The sequence below is a fragment of the Hippocampus zosterae genome, chromosome 2 (assembly GCF_025434085.1).
Source record: "Hippocampus zosterae strain Florida chromosome 2, ASM2543408v3, whole genome shotgun sequence".
Classification (NCBI taxonomy): Eukaryota; Metazoa; Chordata; class Actinopteri; order Syngnathiformes; family Syngnathidae; genus Hippocampus; species Hippocampus zosterae.
The window spans coordinates 30,498,607-30,514,145 of NC_067452.1; the positions used below are offsets into that span (position 1 = coordinate 30,498,607).

At 43.1% G+C, this 15,539-nt stretch overlaps 2 protein-coding genes across 2 annotated transcripts in view; both read right to left on the minus strand.

Annotated features, from left to right (window-relative positions):
* The window catches only part of sema3bl (sema domain, immunoglobulin domain (Ig), short basic domain, secreted, (semaphorin) 3bl), a 51,240-nt gene extending 45,771 nt beyond the window's left edge, over positions 1 to 5,469 (minus strand). Inside the window, exon 1 of the mRNA XM_052059440.1 lies at positions 5,089 to 5,469. Within this exon, the coding sequence (XP_051915400.1) occupies positions 5,089 to 5,191 (103 nt within the window). The 5' untranslated portion in view covers positions 5,192 to 5,469. The remainder of the gene's footprint in view (positions 1 to 5,088) is intronic.
* LOC127596699 (interleukin-17 receptor B) overlaps positions 1 to 15,539 on the minus strand; it is a 78,082-nt gene that overhangs the window by 3,670 nt on the left and 58,873 nt on the right. The gene's annotated exons all lie outside the window — the stretch shown is intronic.

Sequence of the window (15,539 nt, forward strand, 5' to 3'; positions counted from 1 at the left end):
CTTGTGTGTGTGTGTGTGTGTGTGTGGGTGGGTGGGTGTGCGCGTGCGTGTGTGTGCGTGCGTGCGTGTGTGTGTCTGTGCGCTTATTTGTGTATGGCTCCATATAGACAGAGGAGAAATGAATAAAAGAAGTTGGCAGGTTGTCCGGAGAGGAAAGACAAATAATGGACACAAAGAAACACACGATGGGAAATTGCTGCGGCGCCTTTCTAGACCTTCCTTGGAGGATTATAAACACATCCACAATTAAGGCAGGTCCATGTATTGTTGTTAAGATGGGTAATTACTTTGTACACTTGTGGGAAAATGAAGCATCTAAATAAGGCGGTCACATTCGCATTGCGCCCTCGTTAGACAGTGGGCTCTAGCTTTGAAGATGGTGTATTTGTGCTCACGAGTTAAAGCTACTATATCCTTATTTCCATGCCAACACAAGCCTCTGTGTGCCTGTTCAGTAATTTGCTTCAATTTGGGTTTGGGGTACTGACGGCTTTTCCTTTGACGTTCATTGGACAAGTTAGCGGGTGAAATTAGACTAAAGTTTATGCCTGTTAAAACTAACTGTATTGGCGCAGGCCGTCAGATGATTTGAATTTGGACACGTTGCAGGCAGACAGAGTCTGAGCTCCACGGATATGTGCGGTGGATGTCATCCTACATGTACTTCATTCATAAATATGACAAAAGTATGCAGAAATCAAGTCATTGAACACAGTAATATTATTATCGTCTTAATTTTTGTATTTTAAAAAATCATCTTGCCGGCCAGGGCAGAGAAGGGCAATCGGGTGGGTTGAACATGTGCTCTGGATGAAGGCTGTCTCCAAGTTCCCATTTCACAGATGTGTGATCTCTCGAGCCGACCCGTTGGAGGTCGACCTGCAGTTCTTTGCATGCCTTGACCTGCTGTAAGACTCAAACACCTCACTAGCTTCTTCCACCATGTCAAAGACTATCACAGCACACCTTTTGCATGCAGCATTCACTGTCAAGGGAATGACGGGAGCGATTGGTAGTGAGACGTATCAGCTGTGTTCACACCCACAATGGCACAAAACACCCTGTTTTTCTCTTTTTTTGGGGGCGGGGAGTGGGGGGGTTCCCTATTGCTTTGGCCGCTAGGTGCTACAAGTGACATCCCGTGTGAATTCAAAAGTCTTTGTGGCTCTTGATTTGGATGACAAACTCCAAAGACTGCAGGTTTACCAAAGTATAAATGCTCTCTTCCTGTCTCAACCCCCTCTGCATGCCAATTGATAGAAATGAGATAATGACACCTTTTCCTGTCGCTAAATTACTTCCTAATCCTCCCGGGAATACAAACACCCTGTGGGCTATTCCTGGTTGTCATGAGAATGAGGGGGCGGAGGGTGGGAGGGCCTGGGGGGGGGGCTTTGAGGGACTCTTTCCTCCAGAGGTGAGGAAGGAAAGAGAATTGAGGAGACGCATGCAATGCAAGAAAGTCAGACTGACCCCAACAGACTCCAGTCGGGCGGAAATTATTAAAAGTGTCTAACCTGTGATGTTAAAGGTCAAAAGCTCAGGAAGCATTTGTCCAGTAATAACAATGTTATAGGCAGGAAGTTCTTCCCGATTTTGCAAGAACCTTGCAAAAAAAATTTTTTTTTTAACTGACCGCTTTCCAGAATGCAGTAAACAGCTGTTCATGGCCACTTGACAGTGAGGGTCAGAAGAAATTAATCTTAGTCACTACTTTTTTCTCTCCCTGTCCAGTATGCATTCAAACTAATGTTATTCCGATACAAATTTTTTTGGCCCCCCGATACCGATTCCAATACGCAGCTGTGCAGTAAGGGCCAATGTCGATACCATTATACCATTTGAAAAAACTAAATCTAAGAACATTTTCTTGTTGTAATTCTAAAAAAAAAACTGCATAGTCACTTGGATGTAAAATAATTCATAGTTAAATCATCACTTTTGAAAGGGTAACATAGTGACGTGGGTCTCTGACCCATGATGCCCTCAAAGTTGCTGTCAAAATGCATTACTTCTACGATAAGTTATTTATAATTTGTGGACTGGAGGCATGCAGAGTCATTTGAGACCCATGGCGACAATTTCAAGACTTCCAAGTGAAGGCACTCTTATTTACAAACAAACAATGTAGGACGTTATGATAGCACTCTTCTTGGAACAAGCTGGCATCATTTGACCCGTCTGATTTTGAAAGTTAGGTCATCCGGGAGGGGCTCAGAGCCGCTTCTCTTCCGCATCAAGAGCAGCCAGATGAGCTGGCTCGGGCATCTGATTAGGGTGCCTCCTGAACACCTCCTTGGTGAGATGTTCCTGGCACGCCCCACTGGCAGGAGGCCACGGGGACGACCCAGGACATGCTGGAGAGATTATGTCACCAAATTGGCTAGAAGAAGTGGCTGGGGAGAGGGAAGTCTGGGCCTCCCTGCTAAAGCTGCTGCCCGTGCGACTCAACCCCGGATAAGCGGTAGAAAATAGATGGATGGATGGATTTTGAAAGTTTATCCGAGGAGCCGGCGTACCCTCCGATCAACTTCACTTTTTCTACCATACAGACTTTCAGCCAGTGCTTCCAGTGTCGATGTAATGGGCAGGAGTCATTATAGGGACCTTTTTTCACCAAACTAGACATACTGGAAGTAGACCGATGACCTCACACTGGATAAGGCTTCTCTTTGTATTTTCCATCCACCTGTGGGCTCTTAAATATGTTGGCAATCAATTGCCGCTAGGCTGCCAAAGTAACTAACATGAGATGCAAGTATTTCATCGCCACACCAAATTCAGCCGGCTTGCACATGCAACGCAACTCATCGTCAATACAGTAACAATGTTAACCAACAGGCACACAACAAACAACTCAAACATGATGGAACATAACAGTCGTAAAGTGAAAAGATTTAGATCTTCAACAGTGAAACATTATGGGATGAAGTCATTTCAGCCTAATGTCTGGGGTTGTGATGTCACATTTGTGCCATGTCACGTTTTCAGGACGGTGACGTCTCACGTGGCCGAAATGTTCATATGTCTGCAGTTAACTGCTATTGGACAAGTCCTACCAGAAAAAATAAATAAAAATCAACTGGCAAGTTGTTTCCTCTATATCCCTCAGTACGGTCGTCACAGTCCCTTCAACAGGAAGACGACGTGACTGAAATCATGGCACGGAACAAAGGGAAATCCTGTGCGATATGTATCGCGGATCAAGACTATACACACCCACTGCGTCCTGACTGGAAGCTAACAATGAGCTCGGCTTGGCAACAACAGAGTCAACAGCCCTTGAAACACAAACAAGCACGCACATGCATCATCGTTTACAAGCTTATCATGAGACAGATAAATGAGTCACGGCCAAAAGCGAGTTCAGATTAGATGCAAAAAAAATTATTCACACAGTGCATACAATACATGGACATCTGGCCATTCCAAACAGGAAGTGAAAAGTGAGCAAAATGTGGAATGTGTGTGAATTCTTGTCCATTAGGAAGGTCAGCATATGTTGCACCTGCGAGGCCTCGCTCGCTTCACTTCAATCGCTGTTCTGCCAAACTTGTCCAAGCTTGATGAAAAGTGTTTTGACTGCGAAATGTGAAACTATACTGCGACAAATGTCACATGATAAATGATGGTGCTGTTTTCACACAAAAACTTCCTTTTGAGGATTTAGAGACAACAAACCTAATTAGGTTCAGAACTGCATAGTGAGAAGAGCACAGTAGGGCAGCACAGAAAAGCACCGGGCTTTAGCATCCACAAAAAGGCACAATGAATGCAAATGCAAGCGTTCTCCAACTTTTTGCTGCACCACAGAAATGTGTATTATCTTGTAGTATTCAACAAAAACCCATGTGCTCAGCATTCAAACTATTTACCCTAAAACAGTATTGATTCTCAGCATTGAAGCCTTTTGACTAGAGCCCAACCGATGAATCGGCCATCTGATTTAATCGGCATCGATGAGCTACTTTAAAATCAGCCAAATTGGCAATTTTTTTTTTGCAGATTGCCATTTTCTTTTCTTTGAAAGCATTAACACAAGACAACGAAAATGACTATGCACAATATTGGCCGATTTTTGCAGCTTTTTATGCTATGATAAAGTTATCCAATATGTAAAGTTTTTACAAATACCGGACAAATAAATGTAAAACAATCAAATGTTCTGCCTGTAATTCACATCTTTATTGTTGTAAGTGTTAAGTGACTCAAAACATAATTTCATTCATTACATTTTTTTTCCAGGAGATTAATCAGTTATCGGAATTTTACTCTGCCAAATACCAGAATCGTATTGGCCGAAAACAATCCCCATTGGGTGGGCTCGAATTTTGACAATGAATAGTTGAGTGCTTAATACTCAGCAGACAAACAAGTAAGCCTACTAAATCTTAGCATTGACTCACAGTTTTATGTGCGTAAAACTGCAAAAGTCGCATTTGACTCTCAGCACTCGCACAGTGAACGTCCATCAAGACAACAAGACTGGAAAACAGTCGCTAGCATGTAAGACATGCGCTTGGTCGTTTATAGTCGTTTTTACAGTCACTCATCACACTTCATAACCGAGCCAACATCCTCCTCGGGTGTTTGCGCACCGCTGCGAATAAATTCTAATAGTGAGCCAATCCCATCGCGCAATAGTGCAAACCTGCGCCAAATCACCTCCGGCTCTCATCCCACAAGCACGCCGCCCCCGTTTAACCTGTATAGTAAAAGCACCGCTGCAGGAAGCCCTCAAAACAGAAGCCAAAAATGCACATTCAAAGTTTCCCAACCTTTATTGAGTGAAGGCACATATTTTACTGTACATTCGGAAAAAAAGTTGAATACTGTACTCACACATTATCTGGAGTCAATCAATCCTTTCCAGACTAACTGACCCAAATTGGATAATTTCTCATAGAACGCCTGATTATTCCTATTCCAAAGCACACTATTCAACAGTCCCTCAAATTGACCTTAAAATCCCCAATTTTCATGCAATAAAGATTTTAATTTGTAATGCTGAAAGCCACCTGCACAGACAGACACTCAGATAGATAGATGGATAGATAGATAGATGGATAGATGGATAGATGGATGTACCTTTATAGGAGAGTCTGAGGCGCGGCACATTTGACTTGCTGCTGGATGAGACGCAAGTGGCGAGGAGTGCCAAGAGAACGAAAATGGGAGTAAATCCTGCCATTCTTCCCGATGAAACCTCCTTTTGGCTAGACTGGCTCCTCAATTTTAACCTGCCCTCTGCAGCATTAGATTGAATATTCCAAGAATGTAAAGCCGAGAATGCTCCTCTTATCCTGAAGAGTCCACATGAGGAGTGTATGCGTCCGAAAATAAAGGCTGCGGATGCGCAGATGCTGGTTTTGAGCAGGCACACTGATGGACTGACTCACTTAGGTCAGGACTGCTCTGCACTGCTTCCAACACGTGTGCACCAGAAGAGAGGACAAGTATGTTTGGAGCCAGGAAAGAAGCACCACGCCTCTCTCCCTACCCCCTTTTCTCACTTCTCTCTCTCTCTCCCTCTCTCTCTCTCTCTGCACAACTGCAGAATGTGGACTCCATTCTTGAATGAAAACAGCATTCCAAATGACCAAAACATTACGTGTGCTTGTGTTTGTTTGTTGCAAAAACTATTTCAGTGCAAGTTGGTGTATGGATAAAAATATGTTTTTTATGGATAAAAAAAATGTTGGGTTTTTCCACTTTAGTTCATGGTGACCATCCATGCATTCATTTTCTACACCACAGGTGTCGAACTCAAGCCCCGGGGGCCAGATCCGGCCCGCCACGTCATTTTATGTGGCTCGTGGAAACAAATCAAGCATGTCAATGCTTGCGAAAATCTCTTACCAAAATTTAACATTTTCATTTGTAATAAATAGAAATATTGTAAGTATTCTCTTGTAAACAAACCCGTCATTACAGTAACTTAAACAATTCTTATTAGTGACTTTTCAAAATTTGGTTTCAGTCAGAACGGCCCTCCAAGGGAACCGGTAACTAAAATGTGACCCACTACAAAAATGAGTTCGACAGCCATGTTCTACACCACCTGGTCAAAGTCGCAGAGAGCAGAATCCATCCGAGTTTGGGCAAAAGGCAGAATGCACTTTCAAAATCAGCTCGCCGAGACTCCGATCCCAGCGGCAAGTCGTATCGAAAATGGATGGATGGAAAGATGAACCCATTAAAAATTTACTGAAGAATAACTACCCTGAAATAAATAACAGCATTGTTTGCCAGTGTTCAAAAGTTATGTAACTGTGCCCCTGAACCAGTAGACCTATACAGTATCAAGGAGTTGTTCCATCAGATTTTGGGACACTTGAGGCTCACAATCTGCAAAGCGGACGTGAACCAAAACAAATCAACAACAGTTAATGTTAGCATAACAAGTCACAAAGAGGTTTCTTTGTCCGACTACACCACTTTTACTATTGACATCCACACTTATGGTTCAGTTTTCTTCGACGGTGCACGTGCAGCTTGATTTTTGTATTGGCGCAAAGCTCGGTGTTCATGTTTGCCAATTTGGCAGAAAGTCGGTCTTAGGTTTTGCCTGCTCAGACCACAAATAAATACAAATTTGGCCTGCCGTGAATATATTTTTTAATTCCGATTTACAGCAGCACGTCATTGCATTTTATATGCATACAATGAATGCTTATTTGCCGTGAATTGTGCCAATTCTCCACCCTAATTTATGGGTCATAATCTCTGCCATATGAGGAAACACCTCAGCAGCACGACAACTTCGACGACTACATGTACACCCTACACCCCTGCCCGGCGCCTCAGGTCTGTGGACCAGTCTTTGCTAGACGTACCAAGAACTAAACTGAGGCTCAGAGGGGATCGAGCCTTTTCTGTTGCTGGTCCATCTCTCTGGAATGACCTCCCACTGAACATTCGGCAAGCCTCCTCGCTGCCCATCTTTAAAGCCCTCCTCAAAACTCACTTGTATTCTTTGGCGTTTGACTCAGCATGACTTAGATTTGCTCTTGATTTTACTGCCTGGTGCTTTCTACCGCCTTATTACTTATTACTTATTACTGATTCGTCTTACTGTTTATTGTATATGTTAAATCGCTCCATGTACAGCACTTTGTATGCAGCGATGGCTGTTTGAAAGTGCTCTATAAATACTGTTGACTTGACTTGACTTGACTTGACTACTATCGCTATAATTTTTGCTGTGCGAACTTCTCCTTCAACAGCAAACAGCTAAGGGATTAAATAGGCCCACGTTTGGTCTATCCGAGATGCTCTTGAGCATGTCACCTACAGCAACTCCCCAAATTGCTGACTGGATGTTTAGCCCACTACTTGTGGTATGTCCGCATGTAGGATGATAGATTCAATGGTCTCCAATGAATCGCAGGGGAAATAAAGACAAACAATTACGAGCAATTTAGGGCCTTCGATGGACCTAACGTCTGTTTTTGCAGTGCGAGAGGAAGCCAGAGTCCTTGGAGAAAACCCACGCAAGCACAGGGACAACACACAAACTCCACACAGTAAGGCCAGAGCTGATACTTAAACCCCAAAACCTTCGAACTGCGAGGCACACATATGAACCACGTGAATGTTTGTGTTACTTTTGTTAAGCATTTCAATTGCAATCAATTTTTCAAAATTCCAAATTAAGACAATGCAGACAAAGGCAATGCTCCCACCTCTCTCTCTCTCTCTCTCTCTCTCTCTCTCTCTCTCTCTCTCTGTCGGACGTGTTCAGTAGTTGAATGAAGTTGTGGGGTATGTCCGTAACACCCCCACTATTTTCTTCATCTATTCATACTCAAGCCCTAGTGAACACAGGGGTCGTGGCAGGGTGAGGGGGGGTGAGCCATTCAAGGTGACAGTGTTACCACAACCATGAGTCTTGGGAACACTTGTTTTGAAGCTAGTAAGAGGCTGCCCTTCGTTTCATGCTGCTTGGGGAAGGTGAAAGATGAGTTGGGTGTCCAAGCATTCGTGGGAACGCTGGATGGTACTCAGCTGTGTCTCACGGCATTGTGGAAGACTCTCTTGAAAGACCGCCTACTTATACTTCGTAACAGGTTCTCTTCTTCATGGAGGAACGTATCATCCCCAGGCTTATACTTTGGTGACATTTCTGACCGGCTGGCACCAAATACTCCCGTTAAGAAACCACAAATATATTCCATCTCTATTTTGATCCAATTGTCTCTCCCAATCTTGTGTCTCAGTGCGATTAAGGAAATGCTTGCCGTGAACAAGTGGGAAATCTGATCTAGTTCCACTGTTATTGTTCTTCAGTTTCAAGTAAACACAGACTGTCTGAGATAAACACGCTGCCATTTGACTTTATGCCCACTGCTTTGTTTCTTTTTATTGTAGACCAGGGGTCTCCAACTCCGGACCTGGAGGGCTACTGCCCTGCCTGTTTTCTAGCTCTCCCAGGAGCAACACACATGATTCAAATAATCGGGATCCTTCCAGATCGCTTCAGAGCTGGCTGATGAGCTGGTCCTCTAAATCAGGTGTGTTGTAGCTGGGAGAGATGGAAAACAGGAAGGACAGTAGCCCTCCAGGCCCAGAGTTGGACATGTGTGCTGTAGACCAACAGCAAGTGTTGTTCGAGCTCCTGGTTTTTGTTTCTTAGAATAAATATAAAATTGTTTTCATTCCTTGTCGTTTTACATCTTCATAAATACCGGACTTATCCTATTTCCGGGGTCACTGAGTCGAGCATTTCGATAATTAGGCGGGACAGTCGAACTAAAAGGGTACTCAGAAAAGAGCAGACCTCCATTAAGATTGAACCAAATTATGAACATAAGGATTCCAGGCAATCAAGTAGGGGTAACTGTGACAAGCCTCAAGATAGCCTCAGATGAAGTGGTCTTAGCTCACTGTGACTCCTGATTGGACAACACTTCACAGCAAAGACTAAAGGACAATGTGACATGAGAATGCAATCAGGGACCGCAAGCAATTTATTGGGTGACTTAATGAAATTGCGCAAACAGCAGCCTCTGCTCCTTTCACTAGTTTGCTCCCATAATTCATCAGAGGAAGTGGTTGAGGGAAAGGAAAAATTACAATTTTCTCACAAAGTGACGCTGTATAAAAGCAAGCCCAGACAAGCTCGACCATACGTCCTTTTATTTCCCTGGAAACCTCCACTTTATAGGGACTCACTAAAAGCACAACTCTGGCCAAGTTGACCATTTATTTAATTTCCCTCTGGATCAATAAAGTGTCGAGGTCTCTCTCTCGCTCTCTCTGTCTCGCGCTCTCTCAGTCTGGTTTGTACCATGACTAAGTCCTTTCTTTACACAGTCCGACTATACTGTGATTGACCACGTTTTCGTCATTATTCATGCAATCGCACGATAGAGCAGCAGCACCAGTAATCGGTTTCATTGCCAGTGTATCGTGTTAACATTCATGTCGCAACAAGATCTGCGTCGACTCAATTTGGCTGAGGAAAAGGTCCATGCCACATGGACAAAGTACGTTTTTCAAATATTTAGGTTTGATGGAATACAGCCGTGTATATCACCAATGCTGCTCCCATTGGATTCCATCTTAAAGAAACATGGTATTCCCTTCCACTGCTATGCAGATGACTGCCAGATCTATGTCCCACTGAGCAAGAAAGACGCCTTCTCATTAAGGCCACTCCTATCCTGTCTGGAAGAAATCAAAACCTGGATGGCACAACATTTCTTGAAATTCAACGAAAAGAAGACAGAGGTGATATTGTTTGGTCCCAGTGGCCCTTGTACATTCCATCCTGTAGACTTGGGCTTTGAGTCAGCCAGTCCTCCATTAAGCGCCTTCAGCTGGTCCAGAATGCCGCTGCTCGCCTCTTGACTGGTACTCGTAAGAGGGAGCACATAGCTCCTACTCTGGTATCCCTTCACTGGCTCCGCATTCATTTTAGAGTTATTTTCAGAGATCCTCCTCTTTGTTTTCAAATCTCTGAATAATCTCGCGCCACCTTACCTCTCTGAGCTCATCCGCCCCTACACAACCTGCCCGGCGCCTCAGGTCTGTGGACCAGACATTATTAGAAGTACAAAGGACTAAACTGAGGCTCAGAGGGGATCGAGCCTTTTCTGTTGCTCGTCCCTCTCTCTGGAATGACCTCCCAATGAACATTCGGCAAGCCTCCTCGCGGCCCATCTTCAAAGCCCTCCTCAAAACTCACTTGTATTCTTTGGCATTCGACTCAGCATGACTTAGATTTGTTCTTGGTTTTACTGTTTGGTGCTTTCTACCGCCTTTATTGCCGATTTGTCTTACTGTTTATTGTGCATGTTAAATTGCTCCATTTACAGCACTTTGGAAGGCAGCGATGGCCGTTTGAAAGTGCTCTATAAATACTGTTGACTTGTCTTGACTTTGTATGCAGCGATGGCTGTTTGAAAGTGCTCTATAAATACTGTTGACTTGTCTTGACCAATATTTACAAAGAGCTTTCCCCCCTTTACACGTAAACTCTCCAATGTTTTGGAAAGTCCACCCGTTTCCCAAATACTCCAAAAGGGATTTTCAGTCACAGTGCATGAAAAAAAAACTGGACATGCGCATGGCGTCAATGTGAATGGAAATAATGGCAAAAACCAAATCAGACTAAATGGAGTCATTTTTCTTTTGGTTTGTTTGCCTTTTTTTCATGTCCAGCTTGGATCATTTCAAACATGATTCTTACTCTAGGAATCCCTGAGTAGGTATGATAATTTCTTACCCTCTTAAAATCTTAAAAAATGTTAATTGACCTTGACAGGAACAACCATTGACTGGGTTGCGCTCAATTGTCTGATTGAATTCTTCTGTCTGAGACTCACAGAATCCTCCAGGGAAGGATAAGACTCTTTCAATCATCTGTGGAAATCAAACACAAGACTCCTTCCCAGCAACTTGTCATTGTGTCACTTTGACCAATCAGAGTGAGGTCCTTGAGTGCAAAACCGGGAATGGCATACACCGACTCCCAGTGCGGGCGGAAGAGCAGAAAGAGTACATGGAGAGCACTCTTCAGGCTCGGGGAGACCACTTGTGTCATTCTTTACTTTACTTATCTTAAGGTTTCATAAATGTTTCAGCTTTCTTGGTAGAATGGAGGTGCACTGATTCGGAACAAAGTGTCTCTAATGTTTGACATATTTACAGAAGACAATTCAATAAAAGCACAGCTTTTGAGATATTCTAAACACTTAAACTGTGTCAACTAATTTTTCATGTCAGGACCCAACAGACCATCAAGTCCAGCAATGAAACTCGGGAGTGGTGTAGTCTGCGTAGCTTCAGCCAAAAAATTGAAGAAGAGGGGAAAGCAACTGGACGTTTCTTGTGTTGCTGACTTTTTACTTTTTAGCACAAAAGCTTGCTCCATCCTAAACGTTTGCATTTACATGGTAAACCAAGTAAACCTATGTTTACTTGGTAGGTCTGCTTGATTCACCCTTAATCGTAGCTTCTCTTCGATTCCAGCTACACGCCAGACAGATAACCAGGATGATTGGGAACACTGGCCATTGATTCCAATCCCCTGAACAAGTCACACAGAAGGATCCAATGGACCAGAGATTCATCCATCCATTTTCTGATTAGCTTTAACCTCACAAAGATCGCGGTGGTGCTGGAGCCTATCCCAGCTGTCTTCTGGCAGTAGGCGGGGGACACCCTGAAACAGTTGCCAGCCAATCGCAGAGCACATAGAGACGAACAACCATGCGCGCTCACACTCACACCGAGGGACAATTTTAGAGTGTTTGATCAGAAACCGGAGTACCCGGAGAAAACCCACGCAGGCACGGGGAGAACATGCAAACTCCAGAGTGGGAATTTAACCCAAGACCTCTGCACTGTGAGGTCTACGCACTAACCACTGGCCCACCAGATTCAACGGACAGAAAATACTGTCCATTCCACTCTGGCTAAGTCCATTAATTTCAGTATTGACCATCATTCGCCAGAGCGTCAGTAAACGGCTCTGTGGTGCCATTTACCAGACAGAGACTCTTCACGTGTTTCCAGTTGCGCTCTTCTCATCATAGAGAAACAAACAAAGAGTAGGCTAGGAGGCTAAAACATGATCATCAATGTGGCGGCCATGTTGACGCAGGTAACCGTCCAGTCAAATGTCCTTAATATTGTGCATATTAGCAGCTTAAAGGAACCTGTTATTTCGTCAGATGCTAGTTGTGTGCATGTCAGAGTTGAAGAGAGTCTTCATCCAATTGCAAATAGTCAATGGTTGTAAACAGTCACTTCAGCTCAAATATGAATGCTATTAAATGTAATTGTGGCCACGTAACTACATCCGGTATTTAACTCTGTGATAGCAAAGGCGTACTGTAGGTAGATAAAGGTCATCGTTAGGAAGTCGAATTTCACCTGTTCTTTTCATTATTGCCAAATTGCAGTTCATTACTGTACACATCAGAAGGGTTGATCTTTTGCCAAATATCAGGAAAGGCTCGCAGAGGGAATTCAATACGCGGCGCACACACTTTCTGTTTGCCTGCATTCCCTGTATCTGGAGACACGATGCTCTTGACAAAATACACATTTCTGTTCATATTGTGTATAAAAACAACTGGATTTGCCCCAAATCATAATACAGCGAATTCTCTGACAAATACATTTCTCCTCGATAGAGATAATAACGTTAAGTGATTCAAAAAGCGAAATAAAACGGAACTCAATGATGTGAGTCATGACCACAAAATCTCCTTAAAGCTTGAATTTTACACGAGAGAAGGTTTTATAGGGGTATTTAAGAGGTCAAAGTGTTATTATTGCACGAGGCCCTTTCAGCTGTATTAACAGTATGTCCCACTGATGCAGAACAAAGGCTTTTAAAATGACTTCCTTATGCAGTTTGCCCGCTAAGTGAGTATTTTTGAAATTATACAGGTCCCTATGTGGTGACCTCCAAGGTGGCAGCCGAGTTGCAACCTGGTCTGGTAGTGTTTAGCGTCTAGTGGTCAGTGGTGAGTTCGTAGCTTAATCAGGACGGGCGGGAGTCCCCCGCGTGTGAGAGTTCACCGCTAAGGTCGGTGTGTAATCACTCTTAATTGAGGATGGGGGGCCCAGACTCCCACAAGGGGCCCATATGGAGCTTGTGTGGATGTGTTTGTGTGTGTTGGATCACATAATAAGGCAGTCTTTATGTTTGGCTCGCCGACATGAGGATATTATCTATTTATCAGCGGTGGACCCCCACATAATGTCAACCCGGCGTTCAGATGGTCGGGTTACCTTATGCTTCGGCCCATTTTATGGATGCACTTTGCTTTTAATCTCAATTTCATATGGGTAATGGACAACGCAAATTGCCCCCCCCCTAAAAAAAATCTTGGCATATTTGGAGTCAAATTAGAATATTTTACAACAGATAGAGATGGTCCAAATCAGGAGGTTGCTTCAAAGGAGCCCAAAAGTGTGCAGATTTTGTAAATGTATTTTTCTTTACAGCTCACATTGCGATGTGAAAAAAAATTACTTGCACATAGGTGGAATTTTTCTTCATATTTGATGGACATAAACACACACAAACATTGTTCATGTGTTACACACTCACTGGTCACAGCATTAGGTACAAATGATCTAATGAGAACCAAGACAATGGTTGTTTCAAAAGGTTTATTATTGTGGTTGTAGTTTGCTGGTGGATGACTGTAAGCTGCTTCTAATATGTTCATGCTTGTATGTGTAGCTAAGGAAAAAAAAAGGAAAAATTAGAAAAAGCTCTCCATGTGATACACGCAATTGTAAAAGACTAAAGCAAAAATAAAATGTTGAATCAATACTTTGCTGACATTGTCAACCGAAAAAGACCAATAGTAACTTCCGCACTTTACAAAATGGGTGGCACTAAATGATATTGTCGCCACAGGACGATTTTATCCAATCAGAAGCTTGAAGGCGCTGCCAAATATATATTTTTTTTAAATCAGAAAAGTGTCAATGAAGACAAAATTAGTTTTCCTAAAGGTAAGACCTTAAATGGAGTTTTTATGTGGACCCACCGACTAACAATTTGAAGTCATAGGACACAGATAAATGTGTTTATTGTATGTTCTCATAAAATATATATATATATTTTTGTGTGTGTTTGTGAGTGTATTTGTGCATGCATATGTGTCTGCGTATCCATGTATCTGTTTATGTGCTTCTCCAACATTTCCTACGCGCTGTTGTTGTCTTTCCTGCCAGGCCTGTCCTGTTTACCATCCACTCAAGCAAAGAGGAGACATCCAAACAATAATCATGGGATGGGAAGCAAACAAAAAGTGTGGTCGTGTGTGTCCACTCAAGGAGGACAACGTGATGATGGCTGTGTGGTTCCTAGAACATGCCGAGGTCACCGGTCTGCCCTGCAGGTTACCGGTCCCGTGCACACTTGATCACTTTGTGCTCAAAATAATGTCCTCTCTCTCACGCACACACACACACACACACGCACGGGCCATCGTCTATCACCTCTTGACCTGTAGATCATGGTCCCAAATGTTTATTTTCTGATTAGCACCATCCTTTAGGACATCCATCATCGCTGTCAGAACGTAGAGGGAGGCTGTTTGTGTGTCTTTATATTACTACAGGAGCTCATGAGAATGTCCTGATAGTGATCCCTAAAATAGAGTATGAGGATTGGACACAATATGTCACATATAAAATGTAGCTTCTCTGTCTCTATTTTTCACCCCATGATCATTTCTGGTTCCTCACAGTCTATTTTTTGCACCCTCCATTTTTTTTTTTGTTCCCCTTCTCTGGCCCGTTGACCTTCTGAGTGCTCTTTCCCACTTGACTTCCGACCGTAAACCTCGTGACCTGGGTTTCTCAGGTGCATTAATAAGAGCAGTAAAGTTTGTGGTTGGGCGTGTGTATATGCGTTGTGCATGTGTGTTTGCTCACAAGAGAGTCCAAGCAATCCAAGCAAAAACTTGGCTAGGGGATTTGAAAACGGGGAATTGGACTGGACGTAGATTGTAAATCTGACGTGGTTTAAGTTCTCATTATGGGGAAATATTTCTTCTTTTATAGCCATCTGTGCGTCATAGTCTGCTTGTGTGACACACATAAACACACCGGCGATGTGTAGCTAATTATTTTAGTAATTGGCACCCTATGGCATGGAGGCATAAACCATAACAACAGAAATTAGGACATATGTGGATGAACTATGAGGAACCCTTGACATGATGAAATTCATTATGTGTTACATGTTTCATAATTTCTGAGGAAATAGATCTGTCATGCTTTACTCTTGATGTCATACGACCAGAACCGATTTTTGCTACATGCTTTTCGGAGACTTGATGAATGCTAACAAAAAGTATTGCTTGGCTTGGTTGTTTTTCTTTCCAAGAAAAGACTAACGCGGCGTAATTCACTGGATGTGAGACCGTAGACATGGTGGAGGGATGTACGAACAGTTCCAAATAGCAGTCAGTTTTGCCCCAAACCATATGAATGCTAAAAATGAATGTCCCCTTCAATAGGATCACCTTTATTCATCCCCAAATTCATACATTTGCATTTAG